The following is a 15,256-nucleotide window of genomic DNA, read 5'->3' as shown; positions in this document are numbered from 1 at the left end:
GGGTGAATGGAAGCAGCATAAAAGCTTTCATCCGCTCCCAGTTCCCCCCCCTCCCCCACCTCTAATCCCAGCTGCACGGCAATTAATCCGATCAGTTGATGTGGTGGAAGGCATAAGATGCTGGGTAGATCAGAGCTGGAATGGGAAGGCAGAGTTGGCTGTAGCTTATACCTACTTAATGAGCAAGGGGCCGCCCTGCCAGGGTTGGCAGCGTCCTCAGCATCCACAGTCGCCGAGGGACCCCGCTGAAAACCTACGAGCAGTGAGCTTGTGCCTGGCTCTCACTCCTCTGGCCAGCCCGTGCCGCAGCGCTGGAGCAGCGACGTGGGCTGCAGGGGCTTGGTGCTTGCCCCCCGTCCCCTCCGGTCTGCCTCCGTTCATTCGCACCAGGAGGAAGGGCAGCTTTTTGTGCCGAGACTCGTTTGAGGCTGCAGCCAGGGAGGGAAGCGCCAGCATCACCTTGTGCAGCAAAGGCAGTTTGGCGGAGGCGGTTTGTGTGCGAGGTTCAGGCTCTCCTCTTCCCCATGGCACAGGGAAGATGCAATACTGTAACTGCAGGTTTCCTTTGCGCCTGTGTTAAGTTTTTCCTTGCTTTACTGTTTATTTCTTTTGCTCTGCTGCATCCCACAGGACCCACACAGGGCCAACACAGGCAGATAGCTGATGCAAAGTGATGAATATGAGGATAAACACACTCCTTTCAAGACTTGTTTTGCTTCCACGTAAACAGAAAAGAACTGCGTGATCTTTGGTGTACCGCCCCATCCAGCCCAGTGTCCCGTCCGTGACAGGGATGGTGTCGCAGGAGCCGCAACATCCCTGCCTGGCTTGGCAGCAGCGGCTGGGGCCGCGCGGACTCTGCAGACCACCCTCCTTGGGATGTCTCGACTAGCATCACTATCTACACGCAGCTGTTCTGAGCAGCCTGCAAGATGAACAAATCCCAGGTTTTTTTGCCTCAAAGACAAAGTACAAAGTTCCACCAGTTCCCCGGAGACAAGTCTACTCCATAAAGACATTATGGGAAACGCTGAAGCGCTTCAGACCAAAGTCTGGCTGCGCTGTCAATCTGATCAGTAGTGTCTTCCCCTCTTAGCGAGTCTGAAACCACACGCGGAAAAAGAAAATGGATGAATTGAAAACACAGGCGATTAAATAACTGCGGAATTACGTAAGTGGGAAATTGAAAAGTGAGGATCTAACTGCATTTTCCACATCCTACAGGGAAGGCGACAGAGATGACAGACCCAGAATCTTTCTTAGAAGTTCAAAGCAACAGGACAAGAGCCAATGGGTACAACTGCAATGAGAGAAAATTCCAGTTGGACACGAGGATACAGCCCCTTCCCATGTCAGCGGGGTGTCCCTAGAACGGGGCCCTGAGTGGTGGGGGTTCTCCATTCTTGGGGACTGCTCCGACTCGCCTGGACACCTGCTGTAGCTGCGACATTTGCTCTGCTGGGAGCTGGGTCAGGCCAGAGACCCCCACCCCAGTGCCTCCAGCTGGAGCCTGGTAGGTTTGTATAAACCCATGAAAACAGACGAGGAAGACCTCCAACACTGAGCAGTGTGAAGTACAAGCTGTCACAGGCAGAGGACACATCAGCTGTCCGGAAGGGCTGTCAAGGACAGAAAGCATGAAAGCAATCAGAGCTCACCATACCCTGCACTTTGGCCAGTTATAACCATAAATTAAGCACTAGCAAAGTCTCCTCATGTTGAATTCTCTGGGGAAACTGGATCTGGACCTACAATCTGGGAATGGGGGGAAAGGCGTTTAGATTGTGAGCAGGAGAAGGCAGCCATCAGTTCCGTAATGTTTCAGGACTGTCTCAACACTCATCGTTAATGCCCAGCTGGAGGAATCACACAGACTGTGTAAAGAAAAAGAAGGACAGACTGCTGTCAGTGAGAATTTGTGCGGGATTAAGCCTCTTAGGAGTATTATCTTCCAGAAAAAGGATGGGGCTAATAAAAGATGCTCCAGAGAAGAACACGGAGAACAGAGACCAGGGCCTGTTCCCCAGCACAGTGGCTTGTGGCTCAAGAGCATCTGGCATCAGAAAGGTGGCTCCTAGCTTTGAATAACACATTGAGTGTGGAATGATAAGATGGAAGAGCAGGGTGTCCTGGGTGAAGCTACTCAGCAAAGCTGCTCAGGCTGCCGTCACTATTATGGTCGGATAAGAAGACTTGAGGGCAAAGTCCTTGACACACTCTGTACTGCAGGACAGTGACAACATGAACAGCCCATGGTGTCAAGTCCTCCTTCTGCCCTGAGAAGTTCTCATTTGATATTAAGGCTGTAAAGCCAGATCCTGTGGTGGCCATGTCCTCCTTACCATCAGCCTCAGGGAAGGAAGGGGACAGAGAGATTACTAAAGTATAAACATCTCAATAAAACAAAATATAACTTCTCAGAGAAAGCCCACAGCGGATTATCTGTCCACCAAAATCTTCTCCCTTGCAAAATGCAAATGCTATTTTTCTCTAGTGATTCTCTGCCAAGGTCAGGGTTCAGAGTCCCTAACTCAAAAGAAATTTTACAGAGTAGCTGCAAACCCTGGGATCCACGGAGGTCTGAAGTTTCCCGAGGAGCGAGAACACCATCGGAGCCTAAAAGTCATGGGATTCGTTTGACAAATGTTCAGGACGGTATCTATCACGTTCCGGGAGGGTGACAAGTTGAAAAGTAACTGTGGGAGGAACTGGCAGGTGATGTGGATTTCAAGGTGCCAGGAAGGGGACAGAGTACAGTGCTCCTGGGACTATACTAATGGCAGAAGGTACCCTAACAAGGACCCATCCACCCTTCAACACTGCCCATGTGGCTGGCAGCGGAGACTTGGCAGAGGTGGGCAGAAGCAGCTATAGCTTCTCCTACTACCCTTGAGAAAGCAGAAGCCAACTGGATTTGCCCAAACAATAATACTCTAGGAGAGAAAAACTTGTCTGAGGGCCATCATGGAGCACACCTTCCAGTTGCTCAGTTGAAAGGCTTTGAAGCAAGAAACTCTGTACTGTGAGGGACACGGTGCCCACTGAGGCGCCAAGGACAGGGTGTTCAGAGAGGCGGATCAGCCTCGGCCTTAGAAGTGGTTGCGCTGGTCTAAGACTGAGGCACATTTGTGGAGAAGCATCGGCTGCAATCTGCACGCCCTGGAAGTGCCCTGTGGATCACAGGCTCTGCCAAGCCTGTAAATCCACCAGCCCTTGGGAGAATGAGATCTACTTTGATAAAGACACCAAAGTAAGTCGCCAAGACCCGCAGATCGGTTTGCAGGCTCCATAGATACGTACACAAAGGGCCCACAAAGGCTGCCGAAAGAGAAGTCAACACGCAGGTCTCATAAAACTGTACCTACAATGAAGAGTGATTCAGTTTACTACACCTAGCAAATGAGCAAGAGAGATGGAGGCTCGCTTTCAAAATGCCACGCTGCTATTTAGCGGTTATCCTCAGAAGTTCCCATGGTTCGTAAGGTCCCGTATTCTCCCTGGAATAAAATCTGCTCTACGTCAAAAGGCACATTTTGGAAGCGTCTGTGTAAAGAACAGCACTAACTTTTTTTATATTCAGAAACTCAGCATTTCATTAGTCTTACAGACAGTTTCTGATCAGTCTTCTACAAGGCAGGCAGGGCAGGTAGGGTATCACAAAGCAACTGGCCACGTAATAAGGCGAAAACCTAAATAACTCTTTAACACTTTCATCTTCCTAAAAATTCTTATTTCGATACCGAGCAGGTAAGGGAACCTATATTTTAAAATTAAAAAGGATCCTCAAGCATTAAACTGACCCTGAAAACCTGTAAAACGAATCTTCTCTTTAAATTATGTAACCTTGCAATCCTGAAGCAAAAGAAGGGAACCACGTCCATTTTTGCGTGTCATCTATCTTTAGTCCTCCAGAATGCAAAGAGAGGCAAAGAAAGCAGCGTTACAGAAATGAGGCTTGAAATAATTTATACTGAAGAATTCCCACCATCCCCCCGACCAGTCATAAATATGGATGGGGTGTTTAAGGCAGCCAATCACACAAATATTTAATATTCAGACATACTGTGCAGGGAATTCAACATACACTTCTTGGGGGCTCTTCCTTACGTAACGTTCAAGCGCATTACCTCCACGGACAGAGATGCAACTTTATGAACGGCAGTTGAGATCCTCAGCTGCTGCAAAAAGCCTTCCTTCTCAGAGGCTCACCATCCTCCAGATTACATTGGTAACGGCAGTATCAAAGAAACAGCTTTATTACTGATTCTTCTGCACAAAGCAGCAGGGAAACAGCCATCGTCCATAGTTACTGGTAAGGAACTAGGCTGTGTCATGATGAAGCCAGCTAATGGTAGCATGTTGTGCCACAGAGAAGAGCTGCCAGGGACTCCCTGGGTGCTGGTGCCTTCCCCAGCAGGCTCAGCCGTGCGTGGCTCAGGCTCGCGACCTCCTCGCCACCACAGTGAGGGTTAGTCCATCGCAGAATAACGTATTCCTCTCTAGCAGTGTAAACAAAGACAAAACTCTGAGAAGTCATGCTGTCTCACCCACCTGGACCACCAGAAAGATGGCACGGTCACCTGGCTTGTTCCCCGTTACAGAAGCACACGGGACATGCCGATGAGAGTTACGTCGAATACAAACTTATGATCTAAAGAATATCATTACACTATAATGTCTGAAGAACCAGCAACCCTTGAGCAGTCTGCATGAAGGGAAAACAAAAGGAGAGAGGACGCTGCCATACCTCCTAGCAAGAAGAGGCTTTACGAGTTTGCACGTGCCGTGTGGCAAGCGCGCTGCAAAGCTTGTCCCGCCACAGCGAAGCGCAAGCCGCCCTTCGGGAAGCGTGCGGCTCCAAGAGCAAGCAAAGGCTGGGATTTCTGGGAATTGCAGACTGCAGCTCACTGGCTCTGCTAACAAACAATACATAATAACGATATTACTCATACAGTATTATATATATAGGTATATATACTATTATAACAAACAATAAATAATAACAAATAATACAACCAGGCCGTTCCAGGTATTTCACTGGTAAAATGTGAAAATTGCATAAGAAAGAGAGTTTTACATCTCTGCTTTACTAAATGAGTCAAAGCAGGGATTACTACCTCTCATACAGAAGGAAAGGACAATTTGGACTTTCAAGACTTTACCTTTTGGCCTTTGAGAGCTCGACTACTTCCTTTTTTTATATAGATGTAGCTATTCTTTGTATAATGACGTGTTTGACAAACAGTCCCTTATCAGAAAGCCAGAGTTATTTCCATTGGATCTCTATAGTTCAGTGCTGTTTACTAAAACGTTACCATCTGAGGTGGTAACAAGGGTTAGATAAACCTCCATTAATCGTGGATATATAAAAGTAGGTGTAGAAACACCAGAAAAATAAATGGCATAGAGGAGGAACGGTGGTAGCAGGACCGTTCAGGTATTAACTGGAGAAGGTGATGGCTTTTGGGGAAGGATGACTGTCCTGAAAGATGTCAGTTGCTTCACTCAGGAGGCCCAACATAAGCCTTAGCCTGAGCATTTCTGCTTTCTCTCTCTGGATGCTTACCATTTTCTTCAGAGGAATCGGGATCAGTCCAGGTGGAAGAATGGAAGAATGAGGAGTGAGCGGAGCATGGTGTTAAAATACCAGCAGTGGCACCCCAAAAAAGCAGACAGCAAACAAGGGACAACGAGGTGTGCTGCTGTGCCTCCCACTGAAATGTTCTGGAGGTCAGTCAGAAGCACAGAAAGGAAAATACAAATGCAAAATACTTACATACATGCTAAAACAAACAAAAAGGAACTTTACATTTGAGTATTTTGGCCACAGTACCGTATACGCACAAATAAATTTCACACTCCAGCCCCCTTGCCTATGTTGTCTTGAAGTATTTCTGTGCACGTGTCTCTGTTATCAGCAGAGCCATCCACGTCCTTGAAGAAAGGTGAATTACTTGGTGGCCACTTTTGATTTTTATACTTCTGCACGCCAGCATTACTGAACACGACACAGGCGTGCTTTCCAACCCTGCTGTGCTCAGCTCGAGCGCTCGCAGCCAGAAACACTGCTCCAGCTAACGCATACTGCTTTCTCCCTAGCGCTGCTTTTCCTGGAACAAAGCGCAAATCCACAAAATGCAAGTTCACCGGCAAAGACGGCGCAGTCAAGGCGGCTGGTTGACCGTTTATGTGTCACAAGGAAGGCCCTACCAGAGAGAAATCATCTTCAGTCGCCTGGCCCGCTGCTTGTTCCAGCCCTAGGAAGGTATACAATTTGTTCTCCTTGGAAAAATCTGCTCATATAAACAGATCTCTCTCACAATATGAGGGGAATTACAGTGAGAAAGGTATGTGTCAACATTGATGCTCTGGTAGTTTCTATGTATTTGTTAACAATATGCCCCAAATTATATGCCTTCCATTTGGTTAAATTGCATTTGGAGACAGCAAAGACACCATGCTTTATTATTTGATAATTCAACGATAAGTCCATATTCATGGTTCTCAGTGCTGGCGCTTTGAGAGCACACACGCAAGCAGGCGAGGAAAGGATGGGTGAACTTCTCCCTCGGGCTACGTCCTCTTCTGCACAGCTAGAATCAGGCAGCTGGGGTGGACAATACCAGTAGGTGCTATTAACTGTCAAGTACTTACCATTAAACACAATGACAGCAGTGCTATCTTAGATGCAAGAAAATCTCCAGCTGCATATTGTCAGTAATGAGGAGACAATGCCAGAGGAAAAAAAAATAATCACTCTGTATTTGGCTTTCCTTACACTCTTTTTTTTACATGTTCACTATTGGTCCCTGCTGGAGGAAGCATATCAGGGTGGATGCATCTTTGTTTTGGCCAGTGCGGTCATTCTTTTGTTTTATTTTCCCTCTTTTCAGACCAACAGGCTAAATACTTAGGAGGAATAACAAAATTTGGCTTCCACAGTGGTGAGTTGATTCATCTCTTCTGCTCCTTTGCTCACAGCATAAACTGCTGTTTCTGGAGGCAATTCAAGAACCATTGCTACCCAGCCGGCTTTTGTAGCAAAGAAGGGTATATTTGAAAGAGCTGACTTGAACTGTACTATCACCACAACGAGGAAGAGCTCAAGGTCCTGTGTCTGACACAGGACGACCCCATGCTTCAGTCTGGCAGAGCAACATACCTTTCCGAAAAGATGCCGCCGGGTTATGGTGGATCCACCATTGAATATAAGCCAGCAGTGCAAAGGTGTCTCACATCACATCGGGGTCTTGAGAACATGATCTAATGTTGCAGCTGGATCTAATGTCAAACCTTGCATGGGGGTAGGACCAGATGACCTCCAGTGGTCCCTTCCAACCGGAATGACTGTGAACCTAATTGGTGAAGGCAGACAATGGAACAGGAGGCAACGTCCACAGGCTGAGCTTTGGGAAGTTCAGACCGTAGATGAAGAAACGCTGCTTCCCCCAGTGGAGGTGCAGCCCTCGGACAGGTCACCAGCGATGTGGGGGTTCTCCATCCTGTTTTTTTAAAAAGCTCAGCTAGACAAGGCCCGGCTGCCCCCGACTTGTGTTAGCACAGCCTGCCGTGAGCAGGAGCTGGAGCAGAGATCTTCAGAGGTCCCGGCCACCAGTGCCACTGTTACACTGGGACAGTCCCTCACGATAGCTTATTAGATTAAACTGCACGTTCGTGGTGTAAGGGAGGGAAGGCACGCCCAACCTTACGGCTGTTTTCTAGCATGGTGATGGCACGTAGATATAAGGGCAAGGTTTGCAATGCCCTGCCCGGCAGGTACTAACATCACTGGTTTCTGCAGACTGCAGGCAGGACACAATGAACCCCAACGGAACAAGGAAGACTAGAAACAGAAGTCTCCCAGGTCTAAATCTGAACGTGCTTTAGCGCAGTGGATTTGGTGTTGCTTTATAATTATGTATTAGGCAGTGGCTGATTACGAAAATCCTTCCTTCTTTTGTGACAGTGAGTCATAGAGCTTTGTAGGTCACCACAAAGGTGGGTAGGTTTTTACCCCCGCTTCATGGATGTGGTTAAACCTGGCCATCGTTGCGACGTGAGCAAGTAACAGAATCAGGAAGCATTTTCAGCCCCTAACGCACTTGATTAAACTCAAATGTGAGCAGTTTTTCTTGAGCTTTTCTATGCCAACGCACTCTTGGTATATGAAATACATTTAATAAATAAAACATCTACTTACTCGACTGCCATCTTCCAGAAACAGATGAGAAGTGTCTGCCTTGCGGGATGTTCTCCAAGCTTTACTGAGCAGCCGTACTATGTGCAGCCATTTCAAGGATTTTCCACGATTATAAAAGCACATTGGCTAACTTTGAATTAGACCGAACAGCCTCAATTATATAACTCATTACTACTTCCAAGCATGCTTAGTGGAAAGAACAGGAGTTGTAAAGTAATGGATGATGGGAGATAAATTGGCATGTGTATGAATCAATGTTTAAACAAAGGAACTCCAGCTCTTTCTTGGAATAGCAACATTTTGATGTCTGAAATCCCCTGACACCAGTTTCATAAATGCAGTAACATAAACCATGTGCTGGGTGGTGATTTTCTGAGGACCGTTCTGCTTTCATTGTGTATTTTATTACAGGCCAAATGTGACATTAAATGCTATCCGCTGCGGCTTGGAGTTAAATACTTGCTCTGTTCAGAATAGCAACACTCAATTAAACAGCATTTTTCATGATCTACACCCTCTATTGTCACTGTGTTTAAGGGAAATAATGGGAGCACTGACCTATATTGCGTTTCTTATTATCGATGGAGATGAAGCGTATGCAGGGATTATCGGTGATGTACTGTGCAGCCCAGGGGACATCAATCCGTGTACCAGCTTCATAGAAAAGTCCCAGAGCGTAGCGGGAGGAGTAGCTCACAGATTCCAGTTGCTGCTTTTGACTTTCATTAATTACTGCAGAAAAAAAAATAAAAAGAAAAGAAAAGAAAAGAAAAGAAAAGAAAAGAAAAAAAGAAAAATCAGACAATCCCTCTTCTCTCAGAACATTAAATGTGTGAATGTTATGGTTAAGCTGATTATTCCTTCCAGAAAATGACCGGACTGCTAAAACTAAGAATTTAATATTGAGCCTCGTGCTTTGTAATATTTTTTTCTGGGACACCTCTTCATGAAGTTTTAATGGTGCATTATGTAGAGTACGTCCTTCACATGCAACCCTCCCCCATCTTGGTTTATCTCCCAGTTCTCCGCTAGTTGCCTCTGACTTGTAACTTCGATGACTGGTGACTTTTTTCCGAATCTTTTCTCAAAGGGTGAATAAACGGGAATAAGAGGCTTGGGTTGCCTCTAATACATCAATTAAATGAATGTACGACTCCAAAATGAAACCCCGAATGACTTCACATATCAACAAAATGAACGTAGGGACTCCGGGCTCTCGGGGAAAATAGCCCTGCAGCTTTCGTATTGCAATTCAAGTGGGTGAAGAAAACTCTGCACTCTGGCACACAAAGGGTTTGTAGTGAAGTTCACCTCCTCCAGCTGAAGGTATTCCAAAGCAGTTTAGAAAATTTCAGAGCAAATATGAATCCATTCCACCCTATGATTAACTCTTCTATCTTCTCATTACAGTGAGATCTGCTTTTTGCCTCGATTCTATAATCTTCATGAAAAGCTGCACAAAGTAGCATTAGCCCCACTATGCATTCAAATACTAATTCATCTCATGCCCAAGAGAATTTCGACAGTTTGACTCATCGTGGAGTTAGGCACCACATCACTCTGCTACCGAATGGATGGCCAACACTTCTGTGAGTTGGAGAAGGATGTGCAAAGACAAAATCACAGCAGTCTCCCGCCTGTATGTGAAACCGCACACTCTGTTGAGCTTGTTTGGAGATCTGATATTGCAAGGCACAGAACGACAATCGAGTTGCTTCATCTTATGCAAGATTCAGCCAGCACAATGAACGTCTTGTATGAAGAAAGGAGCAGCTGATGTCCACCATGGCACTTCCCACAGGCAGCAGGCCAGGTGTCGAGTGGTATCTTCAGGACTTCTGTAGAAGTCCTGTCCCAACACAGACCAGCCCTATGCATGGGGCAGGCGGGGACAGCTCTCCATGTAGGTAAGAGGCCGGGCATCATAGCAATGAAAGCCAACCAGCCTGTCATGAGAGCATCCAGCAGGTCAAAAGAAGGTATTATTCCCCTTGAGTGAGGCCATGTCTGGACACTTTGTGCAGTTTATCGTGTCCCCCCAGTGCAAGAGAGATGACAACAACAAACGGGATAAAGTCCTGTGCAGTGTCACTAACATGGTCAACTAAAGGGGGGTCTCCATTCCCGGTGACTGCCCTGACTGACCCGGACACAGCCTCGAAGAACTTGCTGCAGCTGCAGTGTCGGACCTGCTGGGAGCAGTGTTAGGCTAGAGACCCCCACCCTGGTGCCTCCAGATGGAGTTGGTGGGACTGGGCGATTCTGCGTGCCATACCCACGCCACAGCCAACTCCATGCAACTACAAGTAACATGCTTCAAAGAAAAACGCTGGTGTGATTGACCTCGCTGTCATGACTAATGCTCAGAACTTGCAAGCAGGACGGCTTCATCACACACCCACTCCACCAGCACATGTTCCCTCCCCAGGAGCCAATATTTCCTACTATGCCAACGCAAGACTCTAGGAACCAGGGCTATAAATCAAACCTCTGTGCATGGTGCCATGATGCAGGCACTCCTGAGTCACACAGAGCCGGCCAGGGGCAGGGGTCCAGCAGCACCGGCAGAGCGTTTTCCAGCAGGATGCACATTTGAGAGCATATCCAGCCATGCTGAGAAGTCCTTGCAACAGCTGCCACTAAACCTGTAGAGCCTACATACCACTGGTCTGCATCAAGGTCCATTCCCACCACCACTACTGACATACTCCTCTCTCAAACGGCATCAAGGCTACCTGTGTTCGGAGTCTATTTACATGCAGAGGACAATGAGCAGGGAAGAATGTCATTCTTGAGCCAATCCTGGTGTCACCCCAGCTCTTACCAACCTGTGGGTGACTATTTCAGCAAGTCTGTGCAGGTCTACAGATGCCAAGTTCAAACTCCTTGTCATGACTTGTCCATTCTGGCAACATTTCCATGTGGCCTCCCAAAATGTGCAGGGACACAATTTCATAGAATCATAGAACGGTTCGGGTTGGAAAGGACCTTAAAGATCATCCAGTTCCAACCCCCCTGCCCTGGGCAGGGACACCTCCCACTAGATCAGGTTGCTCAGAGCCCCATCCAGCCTGGCCTTAAAAACTTCCAGGGATGGGGCTTCCACCACCTCTCTGGGCAACCTGTGCCACTGTCTCACCACCCTCATGGTGAAGAACTTCTTTCTAACGTCCAGTCTGAATCGTCCCATCTCTAGCTTTAATCCATTCCCTCTAGTCCTACCATTACCCGACATCCTAAAAAGTCCCTCACCAACTTTCTTGTAGGCCCCCTTAATTTATGTTCCTATTCAGTGCTCTCCTAAGTGAAGTTCCTGGCTGGTCTCCCCCACCCCACCATGACCTCCACACCCACACCAGCCTTCCCTAACCACCAGCACACCAGAGGATCACAAGTCAGATTCCATCTCAAATCACATCAGATAAACCTTGAAATGCCCCCGAGAAAAATCCTCACAAATTTTAACGCAAATATGCTGGGGAACAGAGAAATACGGAGGGCAGAAAGAAACACTGATCAACCCACGAAAACTGGGGAAAGGAAAGGAGGAGAAATAAGGCATCTGGCACTTGGGTGGTAGTGGGGGAGCTGCCTGACAGAGGAAGCCAGAGGACAGAGCTGCCCAGGAGGGTAGGTCTGGCTGAGCACAATGAGGTTTGAAGAAGGTCCCTTTCCCTATGCAGTCCAATGCTCCCTCTGAGAACGTGCTGAGGGGGCCCACCTGCCTCTCACCTTGCCCCTCCACCTAGATCTTTCCAAGGAGGATCCACTCGCTCTCCATGGACCTCAGCAACTTCTCTAAGTGATGGGTAAAAGACCCCTCGACCCTCTGCTGTCACCTTCCTTGGCAAAGCTGCCTCCATGTAAGTTATGGCGCTTTAGGGTTCCCCTTCCTTATACAGCTGGTCTGTGACCAAGACCCTGTAATGAAGAAGGCTGTTGGTATGCTACTGCCTTGAATGGGCTTCTGCAGCACACATACATGGAAGAACATGGAAGATGTCTATGGAAGAACACCCCATACAACGTGCTCCAAGAAAACCAGACAGCAGTGGTTGCAAGAGCTGCTCTTCAAGGTCATTTCTTCTTGCTTCACACTGAGCACATACCAGCTGAGGAACCGGTGGCTCCCATCTTGCCCCAGGACTCCAGACGTGGTGCAGAGCACCTGTCTGCGCGTATGCCGCCTGGCCAGCTGACTCCAAAAGCCACAGTGCGCACAGACCTTGCCTGGGGTCACTCTGCCTTCCTCCGGGCCAGGCTGCTCCCTTGGGGCCCAGGGCTCCTGGGTGCAAAGGCCTCCGTGCTAAACCTCCATCACAGCCTGGCAGGGTGGCTGCCCCAGGCTGCGGCAGGGCGCTTGCTTTCATCCCAGCTTTTCGTGCTGTTGAAAGGTTTTGCGTTGACCTGGGCACTGGCAATGCTCTCTCATCTCTGTGAGTCTCCCGCCGGCTGTCATCTCCATCCTCCTCCATCCTTCCCCTCTTCCACAGCTTCTCTCCAGCTCCAGCTTCTGCAGCCCCCAGGACTGGCAGATTTCGGCAGTGTGGCACAACAGCTTGGCAAAGCCTACAACAAGGAGGGGGAGGGAGGGGATTAAGCAGGGCCACGGGGCAGGCTGGAGGACTGCTCCAGAGGAAAGGATGCCAGCGTGAGAGGACCTCGCGCATCCCACCCTGCTGGAAATGTTCCCTGGCCCGTGCTAACTCCCTGCTCAAGCCGTGAATTTAACAGCACAGGCACACGGTGCCAGCATTCAGGAACTGCCTCGGGGGTTCTTTACTGCCAAGTTGAAACAGCGACATTAGCGATTTCAGTCAGCAGTGCTTGTCCCAGTTCCTCCTCCTGGCAGACCACAAGAGCCCAGACAGGGAACAGAGCTGCTGCTAAACGCACACCGCACGGCAGAGGGGACAGATCTCATCCAGAAACCTCCCTCTGCTCTTTCAGGTAAGGACTCTGCACAGCTGGTTTGTGAGATGCCCGTCACCACCAGACCCCCTTCTTACAGCTATGATAAATCATCACAATGTATTATACATTCCTGCTGTGCTTCAAAAGAATATAAAAGGCCTGTAAACATGCAAATAAATATGAAGCTGGAATATCCCATCCCAACCGCTACTCTCTGTCCAGGTTACTTTGGCAACTCATTTGCCCTTGGGGAAAAATCAGGGCTGGAAGGGAACCTGCAGGGTGGAAGCAGAGGGGCAGCGCGGCCACGCTAGCCACCCCACATGCAAACGCACTGGACCGGTGGCCGGCCTCAAGGCTTGAGGCAGCTGCAACAGGTCACTGGGGGCCGCGTCTGGGCAAGTCAGAGCATCCCCCACCACTCGGGGTCCCCTCCCAGGGATGTTGTTTCCTTGGGGCCGGCCGGAGTTTCCCCGTACTGCAGCTGTACCGGTGTCTCTGGTCTCTTGGTGACCATAACATAAACCAGAAATGACTAATACCCATTGTCCCAAACACTCAGGTCTACAGCTCAAAATTTAAAAGTCTATTAATTCAATTACTGATACACGTTTGCTAACCAATTTGCTTAATTACTGCTTAGGTTTTTTAAAAACAATGTCTAGGGTTCACTGGATTCCAAACTGCTGCAAATTTACAAAACCGAGGAGGTTTTTATAGCTTGAGAAGACAGGCAATAAAGCAATGTCAAGTTTGAACTCCAGCAATAAAAAAGCTGAACTGTATGCAAAAACAATGCTAGGAGTTGTAAGACTGAGGTTTTTCCCCTGCTCCATCCATTATGTGTTTTAGCGAGGCCAACAAGTTGATCTAAGGACATGAAGAGAGCCTTCATTTTGAATTTCCATACTCTTATTGGTTTAAATGAAAACCAGACTGTTGTTTTAATGTTGTGTATGAAACCACAAAATAACTATTAATTTTTCCCCTTCCAACAAAAACGGTTAAGCTGATTTTAATAACATTTTGGAAAAAAAAACCCAGCTTTCAGACCATGGAATTGTCCAGCGTACAAGAAGCAGCCATAGCGATATTTTTAAAGCGACGCACGAAGACATGAAAACCTTGCATTTTCCACTGAAAAACTCAGCTACAGCTGCGCTGTGAACGCTGCTGAAGTAAACGTCCTCTGGAGATTTCATCACATCAAAGCAAGGGGCATGTATACTTTATTTGCTGTTTCTCTAGACACTGACAGCGGAGCGGATTACTTATCTGCAACACTCAATAAATATAGTAAGGGCCTTTTATCTACTGTTCCAGGACTTTAATGTCACCTCGCTGCCTCACTCACGCTGTGGGAAGGAGAGGACCCAGAGATACCATTAGGGCCAGCAAGAGAGAGGAGAGCCAAGGCTTCGGCTGGCAGGCTAGGAGCACAGGCACCACGCCATGCAGGAGTCCAGGACCGAGCCCAGCCTACCATCGCAGAGGCCAGGGAGGCAAAAATAAACCCAGCTGCTCTGACGGCCAAGAACCGACGAGGACAATCGAGGTTTAACCCTGGCTGTTTAGTCATTTGCCAGTCTGCAGAACGGCACCGCAGGAAGACCTGGATCATTCGCCACCAGCTTGTGGCAGTTGTCAGAGGCTCTGGTGAGGACTGGACTTGCAACTGCAATTTTGAGCAAGCCGAGATGACAGAGAGACACAGGTCAGTTTGGCAGATGAGATATTAGGCAGAAATTTTTCACTGTGCGAGTGGTGAGCCCCTGGCCCATGTTGCCCAGAGAAGCTGCGGCTGCCCCATCCCTGGAGGGGTTCAAGGCCAGGTTGGATGGGGCTTGGAGCAGCCTGGTCTGGTGGGAGGTGTCCCTGCCCAGGGCAGGGGGTGGCACTGGATGAGCTTTAAGGTCCCTTCCAACCCAAACCTTCCTACGATTCTGTGGTAACTGAAGCAGATAGGTTACCCGTAACTTCACACAAAGTCCCAGGTCGCAGCTGCTGGGGCAGGGAGAAACCACATTCAGAACTGCAGGGAAAAGCAGACGCTACAACATGAGATGCATTTAAAATAATACCTCTTTTGGAAAGTTTTGCTATTCCTAATTCAGTACTTCTAAAAGCTTGTGGATACTTACC

General features: G+C 48.2%; 1 protein-coding gene across 12 annotated transcripts in view; it reads right to left on the bottom strand.

Annotated features, from left to right (window-relative positions):
- RNLS (renalase, FAD dependent amine oxidase) overlaps positions 1 to 15,256 on the bottom strand; it is a 76,458-nt gene that overhangs the window by 9,263 nt on the left and 51,939 nt on the right. For 3 of the 12 annotated variants that reach the window (XM_074591687.1, XM_074591688.1, XM_074591691.1), the window contains one exon: positions 8,759 to 8,932. In XM_074591687.1, coding sequence (XP_074447788.1) covers positions 8,759 to 8,932 — 174 coding nt within the window. The other 9 variants (XR_012587609.1, XR_012587615.1, XR_012587613.1 and 6 more) reach the window with 7 other exon arrangements.

Source organism: Larus michahellis, chromosome 6 (genome assembly GCF_964199755.1).
Source record: "Larus michahellis chromosome 6, bLarMic1.1, whole genome shotgun sequence".
Lineage (NCBI taxonomy): Eukaryota > Metazoa > Chordata > Aves > Charadriiformes > Laridae > Larus > Larus michahellis.
This window is presented reverse-complemented; position numbering and strand designations above follow the sequence as displayed.